This window comes from Astyanax mexicanus, chromosome 4 (genome assembly GCF_023375975.1).
Source record: "Astyanax mexicanus isolate ESR-SI-001 chromosome 4, AstMex3_surface, whole genome shotgun sequence".
Classification (NCBI taxonomy): domain Eukaryota; kingdom Metazoa; phylum Chordata; class Actinopteri; order Characiformes; family Acestrorhamphidae; genus Astyanax; species Astyanax mexicanus.
In genome coordinates this window covers 21,372,163-21,396,668 of record NC_064411.1, presented here as the reverse complement: position 1 = coordinate 21,396,668, position 24,506 = coordinate 21,372,163, and the positions used below count along the sequence as shown (strand labels likewise).

Sequence of the window (24,506 nt, the reverse complement as noted above, 5' to 3'; positions counted from 1 at the left end):
CCAGTGCTTTTTTAACCCAAGTATCTAATGTTATCTAGCTAGCTAATGTTCCCAGTGCTTTTTTAACCCAAGTATCTAATGTTATCTAGCTAGCTAATGTTCCCAGTGCTTTTTAACCCAAGTATCTAATGTTATCTAGCTAGCTAATGTTCCCAGTGTTTTTTTAACCCAAGTATCTAATGTTATCTAGCTAGCTAATGTTCCCAGTGTTTTTTTTAACCAAGTATCTAATGTTATCTAGCTAGCCAATGTGCCCAGTGCTTTTTGTAACCAAGTATCTAATGTTATCTAGCTAGCCAATGTTCCCAGTGCATTTTTAACCCAAGTATCTAATGTTATCTAGCGAGCTAATGTTCCCAGTGCTTTTTTAACCAAGTAGCTAATGTGATCTAGCTAGCCAATGTGCCCAGTGCTTTGTTAACCAAGTATATGTTATCTAGCTAGCTGATATTCCCAGTGCATTTTTAACCCAAGTATCTAATGTTATCTAGCGAGTTAATGTTCCCAGTGCTTTTTTAACCAAGTAGCTAATGTGATCTAGCTAGCCAATGTGCCCAGTGCTTTGTTAACCAAGTATATAATGTTATGTAGCTAGCTGATATTCCCAGTGCTTTTTTAACCCAAGTATCTAATGTTATCTAGCTAGCCAATGTTCCTAGTGCTTTTTTAACCAAGTATATAATGTTATCTAGCTAGCTGATATTCCCAGTGCTTTTTTAACCCAAGTATCTAATGTTATCTAGCTAGCCAATGTTCCTAGTGCTTTTTTAACCAAGCATCTAATGTTATCTAGCTAGCCAATGTTCCCAGTGCTTTTTTAACCAAGTATCTAATGTTATCTAGCTAGCCAATGTTCCCAGTGCTTTTTTAACCAAGTATCTAATGTTATCTAGCTAGCCAATGTTCCCAGTGCTTTTTTTAACCCAAGTATCTAATGTTATCTAGCTAGCCAATGTGCCCAGTGCTTTTTGAAACCAAGTATCTAACGCTATCTAGCTAGGTTAACTACTTTATTTCAGTTCAAAATGTTTTAGCTAGCTAGGCTAACTAATTTTAACTACTTTAATTCAGTGTGGAATGTTTTAGCTAGCTAGGTTAGCTAATGTTAACTACTTTATTTCAGTGTGGAATTATTTAGCTAGTTTAGCTAATGTTAACTACTTTATTTCAGAGTGGAATGTTTTAGCTAGCTAGGTTAGCTAATGTTAACTACTTTATTTCAGAGTGGAATGTTTTAGCTAGCTAGGTTAGCTAATGTTAACTACTTTATTTCAGAGTGGAATGTTTTAGCTAGCTAGGTTAGCTAATGTTAACTACTTTATTTTAGTTCGAAATGTTTTAGCTATCTAGGCTAGCTAATGTTAACTACTTTATTTCAAAGTGGAATGTTTCAGCTAGCTAGGTTAGCTAATGTTAACTACTTAATTTCAGTGTGGAATGTTTTAGTTAGCTAGGTTAGCTAATGTTTTTTTTTTTTATAATTTTATTTCTAATTTTTTCCCATTTTCTCCCCAATTTACACGGCCAATTACCCAACCCATTCATTAGGACTCCCCCTATCACTAGTGTTACCTCAACACACCAGGAGGGTGAAGACTAGCACATGCTTCCTCCGATTCATGTGAAGTCAGCCACCGCTTCTTTTCGAGCTGCTGCTGATGCAGCATTACCGAGCAGCCAGCGCGCTTGGAGGAAAGCGCAGCGGCTCGGCTCCAGTACATCAGCTCACAGACGCCCTGTGCTGCAGACATCCCCGTAGGAGTGATGTGGGGAGAGAGCGCCATCTACCCACCCAGAGGGAGCAGGGCCAATTTTGCTCCCTCTGACGCCGGCAGCTTGATGGCAAAGCTGCATGAGCTGGGGTTCAAACCGGCGACCTCCTGCTCCTCCTGCTCGGACCACTCGGCGCCCCTAGGTTAGCTAATGTTAACTACTTTATTTAAGTGTGAAATGTTTTAGTTAGCTAGGTTGACTAATTTTAACTACTTTATTTGAGTGTGGAATGATTTAGCTAGATTAGCTAATGTTAACTACTTTATTCCAGTTCGAAATGTTTTAGCTAGCTAGGCTAGCTAATTTTAACTACTTTATTTCAGTGTGGAATGATTTAGCTAGGTAGCTAAAGGTAGCTAAAAGCCCAGAGCTAATTATAGAGAGCTAGATAGTTAGCTAGCTACCTCGTATTAGAAGTGTTCAAGGTAGGACGTAATTATCATTTTGTAGAAAAAGCTTTTTGGCACGCGCGCACGCACACACACACACACACACACACACACACCTGCTACTTTTACCCAAGCCTACCTTACTTTGTACAGAGAGCAATGCAAGCCTTCTGAGCTAGGCTAACTTAGCTAGCGTTAGGTCAGCTGGATCGTTCTGGATAGGTCAGCCTACATTAGATCACAAATGGCAGCTAAATAATATGGTTTTGATAACTGTATATACAGAAAACCTTATCTTATTGTCTTTAATTTGCTTTCATTCTTTTTGTGCCATCTGCCATGACTCCAAAAAATCATAACCCCCCTTTCCATGATGAAAGGAAGGAGGATCACAGAGCATGTGCACAGCACAACATAGCAATCTGTGAAGTCAGGTACAGACCAGTGAATACACTAAGTGGTAAACACAACGTACTAAGTGGTGAGCACCACATATTAAGTTGTGTCCGATACTTTGCGCGAAACGCACATAAATGAAACAGAGAGCACATAAATCTGCATATACTAGAAAAGTTGTCTTTGCTGAGGCTTCAATCTTCTTACTGGTGGGAGGAGAAACCTACATGAATGTACTTTTATTGGTTCATTAGTAATTTAAAATTTGACCTGGCTAACTGCTTGTCCCAAAGGAAAGGTATCCAACTTTGATCAACTTTGTGGATTACAGCATCAGAAATCTACCATATGTTCTAAGAAAAAACACTTAATGCTTAAATTTGATTAATCAAAACAAAACACATAATTCCAGGAAGGTAAAAAAAAAAACTACATTTTATATTTTAACAAACAAAAACAAAGACTCCTTTTGAACAACATTAAACAGAGTGACACAATACACATTTGCAAGGTAAATAAATGAACAGAATTGGAGAAAATAAAATGAAAAGGTTTACATTTAAACAAATAAGTATCTGTTAAGGCTGGGAATGAAATATACATTTACCAAATTATTCATTCCTCCTTATGGCAAAGCATACTAAATTTTTAAACTACAAATGTCCTGGAACTATTAAATCCACACTCTTTAAATGTAAAATATTATTAGTTCTAAAGGCTAATGTAGAACCTGTAAATTAGTGAAGTGTCCTAGAAAGGATGTTACTGTAAACTAGCATTAGACATTAGTATTAGTAAACATAAACATTAGAAATAATATAAACAAGATGATATTCAAACTTTTGAGTTCTTTCCATAATATCTACATAACACATTAGTTGTAATTTGCTTTCAGTACTAGATTCAAATATGTAGAAAAACTACTTGCAACACAAGTACAAGTATGAAGCTTAAATAACACTTCAAATTCTAATCAAATAAATATACTTGTACTTTTACTTAAGTCTGAGTTTCTAGGTTTTTTTTACATGTCTTTATACATACACATGTCTGGGAAAAACATAGCATGGAATACATTAAACAACATCCCCAGATAAGATTCATTTTGCTGAACCTGTCAAAGGCATTGTTAAATTCAGTTCATGATTGTTTCTGGTGGAATGTGTCAGAGTGACAGAGTGAAGTGACAGAGTGAAGATTCTGGGTGGAATAAGGTGCTTTGGCTGTCAACGATTTAGAATTTGCACTTTTTATTGCAGTGGAACATCTGAGATAGTTATCTCTCCTGTGTGAATGCGCTGGTGATTTTTAAGATAATTCAGTTGATTAAAACTCTTCCCACAGTCTGAGCAGTGATACGGTTTCTCTCCTGTGTGAATTCGTTGGTGAATTTTGAGTTGACTCTGTGTAATAAAACTCTTCCCGCAGTCTGAGCAGTGATACGGTTTCTCTCCTGTGTGAATGCGCTGGTGTTTTTTGAGATTACTCTGTCGATTAAAACTCTTCCCACAGTCTGAGCAGTGATACGGTTTCTCTCCTGTGTGAATTCGTTGGTGAATTTTGAGTTGACTCTGTGTAATAAAACTCTTCCCGCAGTCTGAGCAGTAATACGGTTTCTCTCCTGTGTGAATTCGCTGGTGTCGTTTGAGATGACCCTCTTGATTAAAACTCTTCCCACAGTCTGAGCAGTAATACGGTTTCTCTCCTGTGTGAATGTGTTGGTGAATTTTGAGTTGACTCTGTGTAATAAAACTCTTCCCGCAGTCTGAGCAGTAATACGGTTTCTCTCCTGTGTGAATGCGCTGGTGTATTTTGAGACTACTCTGTAGATTAAAACTCTTGCCACAGTCTGAGCAGTGATACGGTTTCTCTCCTGTGTGAATGCGCTGGTGTTTTTTGAGATTACTCTGTCGATTAAAACTCTTCCCACAGTCTGAGCAGTGATACGGTTTCTCTCCTGTGTGAATGCGCTGGTGTTTTTTGAGAGCACTCTTTTCAGTAAAAGTCTTTCCACAGTCTAAGCAGCAATATGGTTTCTCTCCTGTGTGAATTCGCTGGTGTCGTTTGAGATGACCCTCTTGATTAAAACTCTTCCCACAGTCAGAGCAGTAATACGGTTTCTCTCCTGTGTGAATGCGTTGGTGAATTTTGAGTTGACTCTGTGTAATAAAACTCTTCCCGCAGTCTGAGCAGTAATACGGTTTCTCTCCTGTGTGAATGCCCTGGTGATGTTTCTCCATGTCGGGACTTTGCTTTGTTTATCTGTTAAACGTATCAAACAATTTCTGCGTGTTCTGGAGATTCTTCAGGATGTCTTGTGCTTCACCTCTTTCAGCAGTTTAACATTGCTCTTAGTTAAATATCCTTTTTGTTGTGGTGATGAATTTTAGGAGAAATTCCTGGAAATCCCTGGAATATTTTAATTTCTGGAAAAAACAAAGACAAATTTAAATGTATTTAAAAATAAAAGCAGATCAATTAACCAAAAAATGAGCTTAATCAGTTACACTATATGGAGAAAAATACTGGTACATCTTTCCATTACCAATCGAAGCTTCTGAACTTTTGTCCTGGGGTGGGGGGGGATGTGTTTTAAAATAGTCAGCGTCCTGTCATTACTTTCCCACCGTGCTCCGCAAATTTATATGGGGCTTTGGTTTGGCGCCCCCTCTAGTGCAGTGCCCCTATGCCTCGCTGAATGCTCAATACCCCCTTTTTGCGCCACTACAAATGCCATAGGGATGTGCCACACTCTGAAAAGTGATTATATGTTTTGGTCAGAAGAACTAATATTATCAAGTTGAGTGAACAGCCAGTACAACTCAAGAGACAAAATTGTCTCGAGGCACAAATCTGGGAAAGGATACAGAAACATTTCTGCTGCTTTGAAGGTCCCAATGAGCAGAATGGCCTCCACCATTCATAAATGGCAGAATTGCACCAGGACCGTCTAAATTGAGCGATCAGAGATAAGGGCCTTGGTCAGGAAGGTGACCAAGAATGCTCCAGCATTCCTCTGTGGAGAGAGGAGAACCTTGCAGAAGGACAACCATCTCTGCAGCAATCCACCAATCAGGCCTGTATGGCAGAGTGGCCTTAGTAAAAGGCACAAGGCAGCCTGTTTGGAATTTGCCAAAAGGCACCTGAAGGACTCTCAGACCATGAGAAACAAAATTCTCTGGTCTGATGAGACAAAGATTAAACTTTTGGTGTGACGCCAGGCGTCATGTTTGGGGGAAAACAAGGCACTGCTTATCACAAGGCTAATACCATCCCTACAGTCAAGCATGGTGGTGGCTGCATTATGCTATGGGGATGTTTTTTTAGCAGCTGGAACTGGCATACTAGTCAGGATCAGGGCTGTGTGCTGAGCCCCGTCCTGTTTACACTGCTCACATATGACTGCTCACCTCTCCATCCAGGCTGTCATATTGTGAAGTTTGCGGACGACACGGCAGTGGTTGGATGCATCACGAACAGAGAGGAGTCCAGCTACAGGCAGGAGGTGGAACACCTGGAGCATTGGTGCAGAAAAAACAACCTCTGCATCAACGTAAAGAAGACGAAGGAGATTATTGTGGACTTCAGAAGGGGCCAGCATGCCCAACTCCCCCTGCACATTGGAGGATCTGCGGTGGAAGTTGTCGACAGTTACAGGTACTTGGGTGTGCATATCAGAAAGGCACATCAGCGGCTCTACTTCCTCAGGAGGCTGAGACGAGCTGGACTCGGGAGCGTAGTCCTCACCTCCTTCTATAGATGTGTGGTGGAGAGCGTCGTGTGCTCCAGCATCAATGTGTGGCATGGAAGCTGCTCTGCTGCAGACAGGAATGCTCTGCAGAGGGTGGTGAAGGCTGCACAGAGGATTGTTGGAGTTAGCCTCCCAGCACCACAGACATCTACACCTCCAGATGCAGGAAAAGGGCCACCTGCATCAGGAAGGAGCCCACCCACCCAGCACACGCACTTTTTGTCCCACTCCCCTCAGGCCGGAGGCTGCGGAGCATCAAGTGCAAAACAACCAGACTCAGAAACAGCTTCTTTCCGGAAGCTGTAAGTCACAATTTCGTTCCACTTCATGTACCACATGTGATGCGAACAAAATCTCCTTGAATCCTTGAACTAACTTAATACAATTTGGAATAAGGCTGTAACGTGACAAAATGTGGAAAAAGTGAAGCGCTGTGAATACTTTCTCGGATGCACTGTAAGTGCACACAGTATGTTGGAGTGCTTGGAGCTACAGAGTTGACTCTTGTGCTGTCGCGGTATTATGATGTCAGTATTGGCAGTTCTATAAAAATATGCTAAATATGTTGAGAATACCTATATCTACTAAATAAACTAAATTATTTAGGCCCACAATACCCCCCCCCCAAAAAAAAAAACTAAAATAAAATGAAACTATTGTTGTGTGAACAAAACTTGAAATAAACTTGAAATGTTACATATTTACAACTTAAACAGTTAAGCTGACCCAATGAATGTTTTTTTTTCAGTGTACAGAAATTAATATTACAATAAATAAAATATCTATCATGCTTGGCTTCTCCTGTCTAGTGCTGTGTACTGCTACCAAAGAGACTCTCCTCGCACTGCTCTTCAAACTAGAAAATATGGATTTGATCAAATGGTCCTAAAATGCTATTGACACCATCTTCTCGACAAGAAGCCTGGGTTCGGGGGAACCTGTTTGTCCTACAGAGTGCGTAGAAAATTGAGGACCATGAAGGACAATAGAGAATGTCTGCGCTAAACTTCAGTAGCCATTCTTCCAGAAGAACACTGCAACGCAATATCTCTCCCTGTTTTCTTAAGCTGCTGGATGTTGCTCTGACTGTTACTCAAGGTTGTCTCGTCAATCAGACGGTTGCCAGGCAGTGGAACTCAATGTAAAATGCAATTATATGTATATTAATGGTATTAATGAAAATTATAGTATATACTTGTATGTTTAAGGGGACATAAAATCAATGTAGGTTGCTGAAATAAAGAATGCATGATTAATTGGATTGTAAACTTGGTTGTGTGGATTTCTGAATTCAAACTTAATTTGACGAGTATAAAATTCTAAGGGATGAGGAGCAGGAGGGCAGGAAGCGCAGTCTGTGTGTGTGAGAGAGAGAGAGAGAGAGAGAGAGAGAAGGAGGCAAAGAGACAGAGGGATAGAGAGATCTTTGACCAGGTCGGAGCTGGAAGTCTGAATCTGAGTGTTACTGCTGGACACCATAAGAGCACGCTGTTCAATAATTCAGCCAGAAAACTAATCAGTGTGTTGGGCGGGGCAGATTACGGCGGAAGTCAAACTTAAAGCCTTAATTAACTTTATTTTTTTTATAATTTTATTTATATTTTTTCCCCGATTGGCAGGGCCAATTTTGCTCCCTTTGAGCACCGGCAGCTTGATGGCAAAGCTGTATGAGCGGGGATTCGAACCTGGTGCCTTGATTAACTTGCATTAAAAAAATAGTAACACATTACTGATTCCAAATTAATAGCGTGCATTAACGCTTTAACATTGACAGCCCTAAAATGAACATTTATAGAAAAATATGTAGTTAAATACTCTTCAGTTTATTGTGTTTTTACTTTTTTATTTCCTTATTTTGTATGCAGCTGCCTTATGTGAACTGCAGAAAAGTGATTTTACACTAAAATATAAAAAATACTCTAATATATAAAATGTTTAGTTTAGTAGTGTTTTCTGTTGACGTACAACAAACACTTCTCAGTTTATTAATCTAACTAAAAGTATTTTAGCAACTAATTTAAACACATTTTTAAAGTTGGCAAGCCTAGCATACATTTTAAATGACTTCGACTAAATATATTAAATTGACAACTTAAAATATTAGATAATGATAAAAGATCTATGATAAATTCTATATTGAAGTGATTCAATCATTTAGATGTAGCTAACATTTAAGACTTGTTAGACCAACTTAATTTTGTAAGTGCAGAGAACAAATGAGCCATAAAGGTTTGCTAATTTAAAAAAGGCCTGGAAATTAGTTGCTTAATGATTTTAAGTTTTTTTTTTTTTTTTTACAGTGCATATCGTACCATACACAATAATAATCACCAACATTTTTGAATATCGTGAACAATATTATACCCTAAAATATCCTTATATTATATGTAATATAATTATTACATCAGGGTACTACATTTTTACTGTTTTTAGCAAAAGAAAAATTCACACTGTTCTCATTTCCCTTTATATATCTACTAGAGACTATATCTGTCCAGTATTATTTACTTTACTTTAATCCTGGATATATGGAGATATTCAGAGTGCATTATTAGAACCATGATATTCTGGATCATTAACTTCTGATACAAATCTGATAAAATTCTTATTTTTTTATTATCTCAATTAAGGGTGTGCCATATCATATTGTATACAATAACAAAATGACATTCATTTTGTTGCAGTAGTGTATTCTTGAATTAAGAAAAAAAAATCAGTGAGTATCATTCTCACAAAAATCGCTAGTACTTAGTGAAGGTATGGGCAGCTGTGTTTACATACCAGAAAAAAAATGCTAACATTAGCTACTTGGTTAAAAAAGGACTGGCAACTTTAACTAGGTATCTAACGTTAGCTAGTAGGTTTAAAACAAGCTGGTAACTTTAACTACCTGGATAACGTTAGCTACGTAGTTGAAAAAGCACTGGTAATATTAGCTAGTCAGCTATCGTTAGCTACTTAGTTTTTTTAAAAAGCACTGGTAATTTAGCTAGCTAACTAACATTATCTACCGGTTATAAAACGCTTGCAACTTTAGCTAACTAACAAACATTAGCTACTAAAATGCCGGTAACTTTACCTAGCTAGACATTAAAACTAGTTTTGCTGGGAAATACAGTTTAGCGCTGGTACTTTATTTCAGCCACTGACAGCATGTTTTATACTAGCCTAACAAACACAATCAGTGGATTTTAGAGGCTTGACTGTAATATCTGTACTAATACTAGTGTTGCTGGGCAATTTTCTTTTTTTTTTTTTGGTGGGATAATCAGTTTTGTGCTTTATCAAAATATTCTGTCTATTCCCCTAGTATAAAAAAAAATGCTACCAGAGAATGAAATAATGAATTTGTTTATTATGCTACTTTTATTAAACATGACCTAATATTGTTTGACATTTATAGATTTACCAACATATTTAAAATACAGATGACATTTGCAACAAGTGTACATCAATTAACAATATGTACTTTTTTATTTTCTTTTTACTGTAGTGGTTACTGCGGTTAACACTAAGCTGCAGCATAGAAATGCACTGCTGCTCAGATCCAGTGCATATATCGCAACAACACATAAACCGCCTACTGTATGGCTTTAAACACATGATTTTCTATAAAATATAAGATACAATTCTTAAAGTGTTATTTTAAATTGTCTCTGCATTACCAGTAGAATCTTGTCCCCCAAAAATACACATTAAAATACATGTACATGAGCACATTTCACAAACATAAAAATACAACTGAACATGATCAGAAATATATTAAAATATGAATGAAACACATACCTGGATGACAATATGTACTTTTCTTACTTCCGTTTTACTGGAGTGACTACTGCAGTTAACACCGAGCTGAGTAAATAAATAAAAATGTATCATTATTACTTAATAAATAATAATAATAATAATAATAATAATAATAATAATAATAATAATAATAATAATAATAATAATAACAGGTTTAGCTGATATTCTGCTGGCACAGCTACAGACAGTGGAGGGAAAACTGAGCCTCGTGTTAGTCTCACTGAACTTCTAACAGAGAAGAGAGAAATAAGCTCATAAAATCTTAACTATTACCTAAATCAGTGAATTCGCTACAAAAACACTTTTTAATCGGTCTTATACTCGAATTAATAGCAGTATTTTTAACTTTAAACATGTTTTTAACCACTATTTATTCATAAAACACGGAGCTCAGCACCTACCCGCAGCACAGAAACACACAGACCGCTGCTGAGGTACGGTGGCTCAGAAAGACCAAACGTAGCGTAACTGCAGTTCACCACTAAACAGCAGGGGCCGCCAAAACTTCATTTAACAGCATTAAAGTGACTTATTTTATAAAGTTCATCTAAAACAAAGGTATTTTATTACTCTGTTACACTTACAACAGTAATAAACGCTGTAAAATTATTAAGTTATGCTTCAGTTCATTCTTAGAAGACAACTTCAGACATTATTAACCATTAAAATAAATTAAACAAATGGCTCAGATCATCATTAATTAACAAGATCTATTGCATTTGAAACATTGGTAATTTAGTAATATGTAATAATGTCTAAAGTATGGTAATTAAATAATGGCTTGTTGGTATTGTGGACCATTTTTTAGAAATTCACTTATTCTGATGTATTTTCCTTCATAATACTGAATATTTTGGTGTTATTTTGGGTTAATGAAAGTGTGTAAAGTGTGTCCTGAATTTAATATATATTAATATAGTTACAGCAGAACTGTATTACTGTGGTACACTTGCTATTCCACACTAATGGTTTTGACTGGGATTTCTTAATAAAACTAAGCTTAATAAAACAGCGTGGATAAAGATACTGCAATTTGCTAACATTTTTTTTAATTTATATATTTTCAAACTATGTTTATCATCACAGTAAAATTGTGAGTTTTCTGTTAAATCAGTAAGTTAATCAACATTACTTAAAAAAACACTAGTGGCAGAGTGAAATTCCACTTTACAGAGTCTTACCTGACCCTTACCTCGCTACCAATTATTTCTTTTTAAATGTAATATTTTATAGGCGGACTTTTATTTTGGTGGGAAAGTCACGTGTCTTTCTGGCAGCTGTTCATGGAGTTGCTGCTGAACATCGCTGTGAAATGAGCAACAGTTGCTAATATAAAAGTCAGCTTGAAAATTTACATTTAAAAATAAAGAATTTGTTTCCAGAGGGATTATAGCGAGGAGATGTTCAGGTAAAACATGTAAGAAGTGAAATTGCATAAGAATAAGTGGATTTCTAAAAATTTGTCCACAATATCTAAAATAAAATGTTAAATGACTTTAAACAAGACATTCACATATTACTAAATAACCAATGTTTAAAAATGTTGTAGATCCTGTTATTAATAATGATGTGAGCCATTAATTTAAGGAATTTTAATGGTAAATATTTTTTTTTTTCCTTTTTAACACTGTGTATGTAATAAATGCTAAAGAGCTTTCATTTAATTGATCAATAGAACCATTTTGACCACCCCAAAGAGAAGCACTTACTCCTTGTATTAAATAATCAATGCTTCACTTTATGATGGTCACCATGGATATTCAAACAATTTTGTACTGACAAAATTTACCATGCAAGTTAACACTGTTAAAACATTTACACTAATCTGATAAAACCTTTTTAACACACAAGTCTTATTATTTATGTATTCTGAAATCTTTCCATAAGTTGAGGTTATTCACACCTACTCCCTGTAAAATCACTCTCTGACACCACAATGGACCATCCTGATTTCTGTATAGAAGGGTACTTCACACTTGTAAACCATCAACAGTGAGGACCAAGTCAAGCACATTAAGAATCCTTTGTTAACATATGGTTTCTTGGTGTAAAGCACTCTTACTTATTGAAAGAATCGTAAAGATTTTATAGTTCTAGTGGATCTCTGTTTTGAGTAAAGTGTTGAAAAGAAATGTCACAATTTCTACTTTAACAATAGTTCTGACCTTTGAGTAAAATTGGTAAGTGCCATTTGTTTGGGTAGTTTTAATCCTTCTGTTACCTTCAAATTTACTAACACCTTTTATGTTTGGGGTCAATTTCACCCCAGCAATTTCAAACTACAAAAAAATTATTATATATTAAGAACATTTTTACCCAAGTTAACAAACTAACTAATTCTAATCTCATCTCCTTCTTCCTCTTCTCTACTCCTCTATCCCATTATTTCCCTCTGACCTCCTTAAGGCCCTATCTAAAGATGTTTTGTTTTTAACTTCTATTATTTTTGTACTTAACCTCTTCTATTATTTGCACTTCAATATTGTAAGTCGCTTTGGACAAAAGCGTCTGTGAAATGTAATATAATGTAAAAGTTTATGTCACATGCTATATTTGTTTGTTGACTCCTTGAATAGTCATTAAAAAATTGTAATGAAAAAGATTTAATGTTCTCTTGAATAGTAACAAGTATTCTGTTTGGGGCCAATTTGACCACAGGAAAAAACAAACGAGCTGAAATTCATGCTCAGTCACATGGGAGTCTGGATTGTAAAGAAGAAGATCCTACTTGTTCCATTCATCCCATATTGCTGAGTTTATTAAGATCTCATCAGTCCTGCCTTGTTTCTGTGCTATTGAAGCGTAGGACAGGGAGGAGACATGGACTGTGTTTAGAGACGGGCTGGATCTGTCTGCAGCCCAAACACCTGTTCTTTCTTCACCTTTTCACTTGTACTCTCCAAACTGAGCAACACAATGTAGACTTACATGTGGGATTAAATACAAGTCTTTCTAACTATCCCTCTATACACACACCTCCCTCTAAATGTATCATCTACAGTAGTTTATCCTTTTAGATTGATGGTGTTCTGAAGAACTCAAATGCTGATTTTATGTTTGGACGTGGCTGACAGCGTATCTGCTGAGACCTGGAACTATTCTGATTACATTAGCAGCACTAAGTTTATCATTTTCTCCAAGTGGGGAGACAGACCATAATAACTTTTTACTTTTGGAAGGTAGTCTGTTTTCTATTGGTTGAAAAAAAAAGAGGGTCTACAGTAAAGGGCTCATTCTCATCAGAGGAGGAATAAATTATAATCAGGATCCTCTCTAAAGTCCTCCTTTTTCTCAGACACATTCTCCTCTATGTCTCTGTCATGGTGAAAGAGATGTGAGAAATCCTCACTGTGAGAAAACCTTTTCTTAGACGTCATTTTCAGTAGAGAGAGAGCAGAAAGAGAGGGAGACAGAACACATAGAGAACTGGTTTAGAAGCTGCTGTGAAACCTTTTATATCTCTGCATTTCCACTATGTTGTATGAACTATCAATACGTTTGTAGGAACAATATATTCCTCCACAGAATGAGAAATATCAAGTTCTCGTGAGAATTATGTTTTCCCCGCCCCCTGTCCTGTGAACTGTCAGTGGTTCTTGCACTAATACAGTTATAATTATGTTATTTTAGGGATCTATTTTTTTTTTTGAAGATTATAAAATAAGACGTCATATTGACCTTCACATCATTCAACACAAATGTGGGTCAAATTCTGATATTTTTATGTTTTATAAAGCTAAAATAGCGTGGGGTCAAATTTATCCCAAACAACACTAATGTATACAAAATGTGTAAAAGACACAAAAAAACATCCCATTAATTTTATGTTTACCCAGTTGTCTCTATTAAAAGAGGAAAAGTCACCAAATATGAAGTAAATAAAATGAGATTAACTAACTTATTTAAATGCGTTAAACATTGAAAGGGGTCAAATTGACCCCAAACATAAAAGGAGGATTAAGTGACCTAAGCAAACAGGGGTGTTTGTATTATATTCCTACACAGAACCTGATATAATCTGGCCCAAATAGTCTCAACATCAGTAACTTCTTCCTTTAATATGTACAAAAAGTTCTGTCTAAATTGGGTAATATTTTGTAGTAGAATGAGAATGCTTACTGGACTCATTTTGGAAAAGTTAAAAAAATAAACACCATCCTATAAACAAACAAACTCTTAAACAAATGTTATTTATTTTATATTTAATTAGTTTCAAATGCTTTTACAAGTGTGAAGTACCCTTCTATACAGAAATCAGGATGGTCCATTGTGATGTCAGAGAGTGATTTTACAGGGAGTAGGTGTGAATGACCTCAATTTATGTAAATCTTTCAGAATACATCAATAGTAAGACTTTAGACAAGGTGAGCAACAAACAAGATCTGCTGCAGTACGATCTCCTTTTCAAGAACCTGCAGGACATCAAGAAGGTAAATCCAAAGAAAATTTAACCATAATATTTTAAATTAAATTTAGATTAAAAAAAAGTGTCTACTGGAATCAATGTCACAACAGCACTGATCTTTCTATAGTAATTAGTAAGTGCTGTTTGTTGGAGTTGTACAGGAGCAATCAGAGAATCTCTATAGAGGAAAAAACTCACTTCAGAATCTGCTCTGAATCTCAAGCCACTTGACAGAGTTGGGAATGTACAAAAGGTATAAATATTTTTTATTCTATAAAGTATCAAACATTTACAATGTATTATTTTAAGCAAAGTAATAATTTATAAATGTTTGATACTTTTATAGAGTAAAAAATTTACTAATTTTCTCAAAACAGAACAACAATAACTGTTTCATCACAGCAGAGATAATTATTAAAACTGCTTTTAAACTGCAGTTTTTAATCCTTTAAAATGAGCTCTGTGTGTTACTCCAGCATCAGTAGCAGTAATGCTAGTAAATTTACTGAATAAAAAACATTAGTTGTAGAAAATGGAAATATAGGGTTTTGTTTTCTTTCCTATCTTAGTTAAGTACTTTGTTCTACTTTGTAAAATTAAAGGAAAACTCCAGAGAAGTAGTTATACAGTGTTTTAAATGAGAGTTTTAGCTGTTTAGCTCCATTCAGCTCCATACATTGAGGACTCCCTCGCGGGCTCCCTCTAGCGGTGGTGGGGTATAATGTGATATAGCGGGGGAGGGGGCGGGGCTCTACATAACCCGGATGACGCTGAGCTTCCGGGGTCTGTAGCTGGAGAGGAGGAAGAGCGGGATCAGCTGAACCTCAGAAGGTATGGAGAAGTTTCTCTCTCTCTCTCTATCTCTCTCTTTTTTCAACACGCTGTTCTACATTCACTCCTACACCCACACCACCTTCAGCACCTTCAGCATGTGCAGCATTTACACCACCAGCACTGGATCTTCTCCTAGCTCTGCTCAGCAGTCTGCAGTAGGGGGTCGCGGAGCTGGGGATGGGGGGGGGGGCTTTACAGATCATACACAGGATAACGGAACCTCACACTCCTGCCCCCCCTCCCCCACATCACTAATACACACCTGAGATAAATCAGTTCTGTGGAAATTCCTTTTTAAGTTTGTGTGATCAGTCTCTACACATTTCTTAGTTACACTAGTTTAGTTTAGTTTAGTTAATTTTCCTTTACTTATTCCGGTTCCACCACAACAGTTGCTGGTAAGTCATGTGACTCTCCCGTCAAAATAAAAGTCCACTTGTAAAATATTAAATGTAAGAATGAAAGATTTAGTGATTATAGTGAGGAAAAGTTCAGGCAAGAAGAGGAATTTCACAAGTACAATTTATTAGCTTACTGATTTAACAGAAAACTTGCTATTTCACTGTAATAACAAACACAAATATTAGCAAATTACAACATCTTTAGCCCCGCTGTTTTTAAGAAATCCCAGTTAAACCATTACTGTGGAATACAGTCTCCAGCTGCTCTTTTGCTGATACTTTAATAATGATGATAATAATAATAATTACAAAAACATGAATTTGATAATAATAATAAGAAGAAGAATCACACTTTGAGCAACTTGACAAAAATACACAAACATTTATGTAAGAGGTTAAAAAGACTACAAAAATAATTGAAAAAGAACTACATAAAATAATATGAATTCTTACAAATTGTTATAATTGTGTTAACCTTTAGTAAACAAAAGAGACTCTTATGTTTTACACTCCTGTTGGAGGTTGGTTGATGTGTTGTAACAGTAAAAAGGTCATTATTTTGCTGTGATTTTATTTTGAACTACAATTCCCTGCACCAACAAGACAACTGCATGTTTTTTTTATTAATTATCCCTCCGCACCCCCCGTAGCTCCAGAGGAACTTGAATGCAGCTCCGTGAAAAAGTGCTGTTTTAAGCAAATATAAGGATTTTTGAGAAAAGTTACTGGCAAAATGAGGTCTTATATCAGTTCTAGTCACTCTTCTGTGCATTTTCAGCGGGTATTGCATATTTTGCCTAATAATTAATTATTTCTGCCCCGGTCGGGTTATCGGATCAACATTTCCAAAAAACACATCTTGAACTCAGGAGCGCATATCACTGTTAGCCTGAAGCCAGTGTGGTGGAAAATAATGAACTGTTATCAGGAGTTGTAAAAAAAAAAAAACAATCAGGTTTGTGAAGCATTGATTTGGATTAATGTATTTGGTTAATGTGTGGAAACTTTTATAAATTGGTTTAAAGGAAAAAGCTTTGGACATCATCTGTCGTGATCAATGTAGAACGAATCAAGCATCGGCAATGCGATTCGAACCAATGTGTGTCATTTTTTCGGCACACGCCTCAAAGCTTCAGATTAAAGGGTAACATCACTCACTTAGAATGACTTAGAATCTCTTTAGTTAATTGACCTGCTTTTATTTTAATATTCAATGGCATTTTTCTTTGTGTTTTCCAGAAATTAAAATATTTTCCTGAAATTCATCACCAACAACCAGGATATTTAACTAAGAGCAAAGTTAAACTGCTGAAAGAGGTAAAGCAGAAGCCTTCCTGAAGAATCTCCAGAACACGCAGAAATTGTTTGCTACATTTAAAAGACAAATGAAGCCAAGTCCCGACATGGAGAAACATCAGCACTCTGTCAAGAGTTTTACTCAACAGAGTAATCTCAAAAAACACCAGCGCATTCACACAGGAGAGAAACCGTATCACTGCTCAGACTGTGGGAAGAGTTTTACTGAACAGAGTAAACTCAAAATACATCAACGCATTCACACAGGAGAGAAACCGTATCACTGCTCAGACTGTGGGAGGAGTTTTAATCAACAGAGTCATCTCAAAAGTCACCAGCGCATTCACACAGGAGAGAAACTGCATCACTGCTCAGACTGTGGGAAGAGTTTTACTACACAGAGTGATCTCAAAAAACACCAGCGCATTCACACAGGAGAGAAACCGTATTACTGTTTCGACTGTGGGAAGAGTTTTAATCAACAGAGTAATCTCAAAAGTCACCAGCGCATTCACACAGGAGAGAAACCGTTTCACTGCTCAGACTGTGGGAGGAGTTTTAATCAACAGAGTCATCTCAAAAGTCACCAGCGCATTCACACAGGAGAGAAACTGCATCACTGCTCAGATTGTGGGAAGAGTTTTACTAAACAGAGTAATCTCAAAATACACCAGCGCATTCACACAGGAGAGAAACTGCATCACTGCTCAGACTGTGGGAAGAGTTTTACTACACAGAGTGATCTCAAAAAACACCAGCGCATTCACACAGGAGAGAAACCGTATTACTGTTTCGACTGTGGGAAGAGTTTTACTGAACAGAGTAATCTCAAAAGTCACCAGCGCATTCACACAGGAGAGAAACCGTTTCACTGCTCAGACTGTGGGAGGAGTTTTAATCAACAGAGTACTCTCAAAATACACCAGCGCATTCACACAGGAGAGAAACCGTATCACTGCTCAGACTGTGGGAAGAGTTTTACTACACAGAGTAATCTCAAAATACACCAGCGCATTCACACAGGAGAGAAAAATGTCCCAAATTTGTCCCATGGCAATTAAAAGCGCAAATCATAAATTCCACCAGAAACAAATATGAACTGTATTTAACAATGGATTTTACAGGTTCAGCAAAACTATTCTTATCCAGGGATGATGTGTATAGAATTCCATGTTATGTTTGTATGTCTTGTAAGTTTGAATATTCCAGGACATTCTTTGTGAGACAGAGCTCAGTTTTTAGGTTAGTTACTGTTGCGCAGTAAGGTTACAGGCTCATTCACTCCCTCTGCTGGTGTTCTTGTTTGTCTATGGTTCAGTCCAATTAAAAATCTGTTACTATAGAGGGATATAGAGGGATATTTGGTTGTGTTGTATTACTCAAGTTTTATACTCTCTTATCTTTTCCTTATTGAATATTAAATGTTGCTTATGTTTTTTTTTATCTCCAAAGTTACTAAGAATATCCAAATAATGTAGTTTCTTAATTGTTTTTATCCAGTACAAACTATTATCTTTGTATTACTTCACCTCTATATTTACCCATGTGTGTTTTAATAAACGGCTTTTATATTGCAGATCTCCAGTCTCATTGTGTTTTCTCAACACATGTTTGACATGAAACCTATAGGCCTGAGATTGTCATATCCAGTTATATTAAGACTATGGTTTGTGTTTTTTTTCTTCTCCTAAATCTCTTGTAATGTAACTATGCATAACCAGTCATATTAAGACTATGCTTGAAGTGCAAACAGAGACAGAACATGTTTTAAGCACAGTACAATCTTGTTGGTCACTCTGTTATCGTTTATTGTTTCCACTGGAGCCAAAATGCAGCCAGACAAACAACTTAAAAGTAGCAGAAGCATCTTCTATGCCAGGAGTATTTAATTAGAATTCAGAATGATCCAGTTATACAAAATTCCTCGCCTGTCTCTCTGTCGCACTCGGTGTGACTTTAGTTCCCATTCTCGCCCAGGCTCACTATCTCCTTATAAAGGCGTTTTTTCACGGCCATGTCCCAATTCAACAGCCGGAGCAGCGGGACCGCGACCCTGACAACACGGGTTCGATCCCGCGTGAGGAGCGGTGTGTTTATTTATTTATTTTTTCCACGTCTGCACAGATCTGATTGACTGAAGAGAGTGGTTGGTGATATTACCTCACACGTGATTGGTCTGTGATTTACTGCGCCGCAAAGCGTGTATACAATTAAATCCTTCTCAATAGGTTTGGGTCCGGACCCGGACCACGGTCCGCCCGTGACCTCTGTTCTATGCAAATTCCCCGAATTTTCCTCTTCTGCTCACTGCTCAACCACCAAACTCGCTGCTACTGTGTTGCCAGTTGCCAGTGTTGTATCTTAAAAAGTCCACACTAAACTGTGAGAGGTTTAAGCTTGACGAGAAATATCGTCACGTCTTAATCTCGTGAGATCTCGTGCCACGATACAGGATTTGCTATTTTACTGACCAAATGTATAAACAAAGCATTTCCTGTTTTACTGTCTATTGTTATTGTTAGCTAGCCTAGCTAAATGTACAAATGTAGCAATTGTTGTTTTAATGACTATTATTATTGTTTGCTAGCTAGCTAAATGTTCAAATATGCAGTTTGCTGATTTACTGAACATTATTATTGGTAGCTAGCCTAGCTAAATGTATAAATGTAGCATTTGCCGTTTTACTGACTTTTATTATTGGTAGCTAGCCTAACTAAATGTCCAAACAACAGTGTTTGCTGTTTTACTGACCATTATTATTGGTAGTTAGCCTAGCTAAATGTACAAACAAAGCAGTTTAACAGTGTTTTACGGCCGGTATTTATTTATTTTTTATTTCTTGCATATTTTTTTTCTTAAATGTAATTTGTATTCTCTTTCAAGCATTCATTCGGTATCTCAGTATGGGATACGCCACTCTCGCATATTCCTCATGTAGCCCCGGCTAATATATATATATATATATATATATATATATAGCACCTTTAGATTTTACAACTGTGAGATAAAACAGATAATACAAATAAAACTGATATAAACTACAAAGTGAAATATACAAGTTAGTGGAAAATTAACACTACATATACATATAATACAGAATAAGATACAGAAATAATTTTAGCTATACATGCAGAAAAAAATATGTAATAAAGTAAAAAATAACGTAAAGTAATGCTTAATCTTCCTTTGTTAATTTTGATTTATGTGGTAACTAATATGCGGAAGGAAGAAAAGCTTGCGCATTTACTAACAATTCCCTACTTTACCACATGATGCCACTAATTCCCGCTCTCCGCACACTTTTGAAGGCATACGCATGCCTTAAACCTTGCTTAAATGTACGCTCGTTTTCACACCAAGTATTTCTTTATAAATCACAATTCTTGCGTGAGATGTTGCTTACGCACATTTCTGCCCTCTTTTTATGCGTACGCACTCTTTATAAATGAGGCCCCTGCTCTTTATGAGGCTTTGATTCAGCAGTAGATTCTCTCCTGTCAGATTCCTGTCAACATTAGCCTGTTAGCAGCTAACAGAGTTAGCAGTGAATTAGCTCTCTTTCTCTTATACTGTTTAATAAACTGAGAAAAGCACGAATAATTTATGGGTAAATTTATGAGATTAAACTAATTCAGATTTAATTAGTATAATTAAAGGCTGATTTTTGGTAAGTTAGGAAAAAGCTGAATTAGCTAGCTTCCTAGTGTTGGCTAAGCTAGCTACTGAATGTACCCAAAGTTTCTGAGGAGAAAGAGCATTTATTTTCTGTTTTCTGTGACCTAGAAAGGTTTTTAAACGGTTTGGAGGAACTAATTGCCACCATTCTAACAATTCTACAAATTACTATCTGTTTTAAGCTAATTTGCCTCAGTAAGAGTAAATTATCCTCAAATTTTACCTCAGTTTATTTAATTGTTAGCGTTTACTAGCTAACAGATTTAACGTTTATTTACACAGTTCTTAAACTTAAATTTAGTTGTTTTTTTAAAACATTACTCACACCTTCACTGTTTCTTATAATTCATATATTCTTTTCTCTACAGTGTACAAATCAGTGAGTCTTGGCGAATGTTTCTGTTCTTATTATGGTAAATAGGGCCTGCAGAGATTTAATAGAAGAATCTGTTCTTTAGAACATAATGTTTTATATCATTATTAGAAGCACAAACACACCTGAGATTATTTATATTTATTTATATTTTACAATTACTGTTACAAAGAGCCAAGAGTTGGCCCAAAGACTTCAGGAGCTAAATAGCTCCTCCACTGAGTCCCACCCACAGTGCCTGCAACCCTCATGCTTCCGCTTGTTTAGCCAATCAGAGCGATGCTGAGACTGAGGGGCCTCAGTTGGGGGCTTGCATACCACAGATAGAGAGGACTTCTGTAGAGGAACAGTGGAGATAGTGGACGGTGTGCAGCTTAGTAAAGTTTTGTGGGATTACCGAGGACATTTAATTCTTGTGTGCATTCAGATACCTGTAAGTACCTACACTGCTGTATATTCATAAAGTGTAGATAACTATTACTTTCCAAGTTGTAGGTGTACTTTCAAGGAGTTACATGCTATGCTAACTGATCAGCTCTTTGTATAGCTCTGTATAGCTTCTAGCTGTTTCTGATCTGCCTATTATTATTACCAGATAACACCTCATAGGAGTGTGTATCTTTGTTTAGGTGTTAGTGTTGTAAATTGTAGTCAGTAATGTGTTTCAAGTAGTTCAAGTATCCCTTTTATATCTGTTGTTTCAGAATCACACACTCACACAGTCGGATTGCATTCATCTATTCTGTATATACCACAACTCCTCTGCTGCAGTAAATACTGTTTTCAGAGTACATCATCTCCAGCATTTTAATCAGATGCACCACAGTGGCTTCTACATGGTTTAATACCAGCTAGCTCTTCTTAACAATTACAATACGATTTTAAAATTGTCCTGTTGAAAATATTTATCATTGGTTCGTTTATTGTATCTATCAGAAGCAGACTGTATCTGCCCAATATCATTTATTTTACTCCAATATTCAATACACAGAGTGCCTTATTAATATGATGGCATGTTGAATCAGATTTTTCACAGTAATATATGTTTACAGAAATAGAGGGTCAGGTGGACGGGTGCTTGTGTTACAGAGTGAACAGGGTGGATTTAACACAAAACTGCTTCACAAGACTCAGTGCTAGATAGTGTAAATGAAGCATCAGGCTGGAGGATTAACACAACAGACGAGGCTGAAGGTGGCGTCTTATCCGCCAGTGTCTTATTCGGATTTTCCGGTCCACCTTAAAAAGTCGAAGTACCAATTATTCGCCAGTAGAGAGCAGGGTTGAGCCGAGCAAAACGAGTTTGGCATTTAGGGCATATTACACTGAGAATACATTGCCTGTTCTGGGTATTTCCAGTTGCCCGAACTCCAGATTATCAAATAGCCTGTTGAATTTGACACCACATTATGAAAATATAACTAGTATACTGTGAATAGCCTAAAGAACTTAACATTTAATGTACAGTTTTTTTTTTATTATGAGCCTCTGAACTTGGCATTTGAGAAGATTAAAGGAGAATAAATTGCCTGTTCTGCATATTTCTAGATGCCCTAAATCCACATATTCAAATAGTCTGTTAAATTTGACACAAATTATGAAAATTTACATATTAAACTGTGAAAATCTTTAATAACTACAAAGATTACTGTACAGTTTATTATTATGACCCTCTGAACTTGGCATTTCAGAATATGTCAGTAGAATAAATTGCCTGTTCTGCATATTTCCAGGTACCCTAATTCCAGATTGTCAAATAGTCTGTTGAAATCAACACCACATTATGAAAATATACCTATTAGACTGTGAATAACCTAAAGAGCTAAAAATATTACTGTACAGTTTTTTTATTATGACCCTGTGAACTTGGCATTTGAGAAGATTAAAGAAGAATAAATTGCCTGTTCTGCATGTTTCCAGATGCCCTAAATCCAGATTCTCAAATAGTCTGTTGAATCAGACACCACATTATGAAAATATACCTATTAGACTGTGAGGTGCCTAAATAACTAGAAATATTACTGTACAGTTTTTTTTTTTATTATGACCCTCTGAACTTGGCATTTGAGGAGATTAAAGGAGAATAAATTGCCTGTTCTGCATATTTCCAGTTACCCTAATTCCAGATTGTCAAATAGTCTGTTAAATTTGACACAAAATCATGAAAACATACCTATTACACTGTGATGAGCCCAAAGAGCTAAAAATATTACTGTACAGTTTTTTTATTATGACCCTGTGAACACGGCATTTGAGAAGATTAAATAAGAATAAATTGCCTGTTCTGCATGTTTACAGATGCCCTAAATCCAGATTCTCAAATAGTCTGTTGAATCAGACACCACATTATGAAAATATACCTATTAGACTGTGATTAGCCTAAAGAGCTAAAAATATTACTGTACAGTTTTTTTATTATGACCCTGAGAACACGGCATTTGAGAAGATTAAAGAAGAATAAATTGCCTGTTCTGCATATTTCCAGATGCCCTAAATCCAGATTCTCAAATAGTCTGTTGAATCAGACACCACATTATGAAAATATACCTATTAGACTGTGAATAACCTAAAGAGCTAAAAATATTACTGTACAGTTTTTTTATTATGACCCTGTGAACTTGGCATTTGAGAAGATTAAAGAAGAATAAATTGCCTGTTCTGCATGTTTCCAGATGCCCTAAATCCAGATTCTCAAATAGTCTGTTGAATCAGACACCACATTATGAAAATATACCTATTAGACTGTGAGGTGCCTAAATAACTAGAAATATTACTGTACAGTTTTTTTTTTATTATGACCCTCTGAACTTGGCATTTGAGGAGATTAAAGGAGAATAAATTGCCTGTTCTGCATATTTCCAGATGCCCTAAATCCAGATTCTCAAATAGTCTGTTAAATTTGACACTAAATTATGAAACTATACCTATTAAACTGTGAACAGCCTTTATAACAAAAAAAAAAAAAATACTGTACAGTTTTTTTATAATGAGCCTCTGAACTTGGCATTTGAGAAGATGTCAGGAGAATAAATTGCCTGTTCTGCATATTTCCAGTTACCCTAATTCCAGATTGTCAAATAGTCTGTTAAATTTGACACAAAATCATGAAAACATACCTATTACACTGTGATGAGCCCAAAGAGCTAAAAATATTACTGTACAGTTTTTTTTATTATGACCCTGTGAACTTGGCATTTGAGAAGATTAAAGAAGAATAAATTGCCTGTTCTGCATATTTCCAGACGCCCTAAATCCAGATTCTCAAATAGTCTGTTAAATTTGACACAAAATCATGAAAACATACCTATTAAACTGTGATGAGCCCAAAGAGCTAAAAATATTACTGTATAGTTTTTTTATTATGACCCTGTGAACTTGGCATTTGAGAAGATAAAAGGAGAATAAA

At 36.2% G+C, this 24,506-nt stretch overlaps 3 protein-coding genes across 9 annotated transcripts in view; 2 read left to right on the top strand and 1 right to left on the bottom strand.

Annotated features, from left to right (window-relative positions):
* Window positions 1-24,506, top strand: part of LOC111189804 (zinc finger protein 239) — a 140,060-nt gene that overhangs the window by 66,159 nt on the left and 49,395 nt on the right. For 2 of the 5 annotated variants that reach the window (XM_049477589.1, XM_049477590.1), the window contains exon 2: window positions 16,996-18,628. The exons of the other annotated variants lie outside the window; for them this stretch is intronic. In XM_049477589.1, the coding sequence (XP_049333546.1) occupies window positions 17,142-18,113 (972 nt within the window). In that variant the 5' untranslated portion in view covers window positions 16,996-17,141 and the 3' untranslated portion in view covers window positions 18,114-18,628. Of the gene's footprint in view, window positions 1-16,995; window positions 18,629-24,506 lie in introns of those variants that run through there. 5 annotated transcript variants of the gene reach the window in all.
* Window positions 2,978-10,575, bottom strand: LOC125801337 (zinc finger protein 420-like). Of its 2 annotated transcripts, none has more exons than XM_049477893.1 (3): window positions 10,518-10,575; window positions 10,096-10,161; window positions 2,978-4,984 (listed from the first exon to the last, which is right to left on the bottom strand). In XM_049477893.1, the coding sequence occupies exon 3, from the start codon at window positions 4,796-4,798 to the stop codon at window positions 3,809-3,811; it is 990 nt and encodes a 329-aa protein (XP_049333850.1). In that variant the 5' UTR covers window positions 4,799-4,984; window positions 10,096-10,161; window positions 10,518-10,575; the 3' UTR covers window positions 2,978-3,808. The 2 variants fall into 2 exon arrangements, with proteins under 2 accessions (XP_049333850.1, XP_049333851.1); XM_049477894.1 differs by having other exon boundaries at window positions 2,978-4,820.
* Window positions 15,291-24,506, top strand: part of LOC111196344 (zinc finger protein 658B-like) — a 298,411-nt gene continuing 289,195 nt past the window's right edge. Inside the window, exon 1 of one of the 2 annotated variants that reach the window (XM_049477358.1) lies at window positions 15,291-15,352. The gene's annotated coding sequence lies outside the window, so the exon portion shown is untranslated. Of the gene's footprint in view, window positions 15,353-21,402; window positions 21,534-24,506 lie in introns of those variants that run through there. The other variant, XM_049477362.1, reaches the window with a different exon arrangement.

Bases quoted from the DNA above. Each gene is read 5' to 3' on its own strand.
- LOC125801337 (XM_049477893.1), bottom strand. From the start codon at position 4,798: ATGGAGAAACATCACCAGGGCATTCACACAGGAGAGAAACCGTATTAC.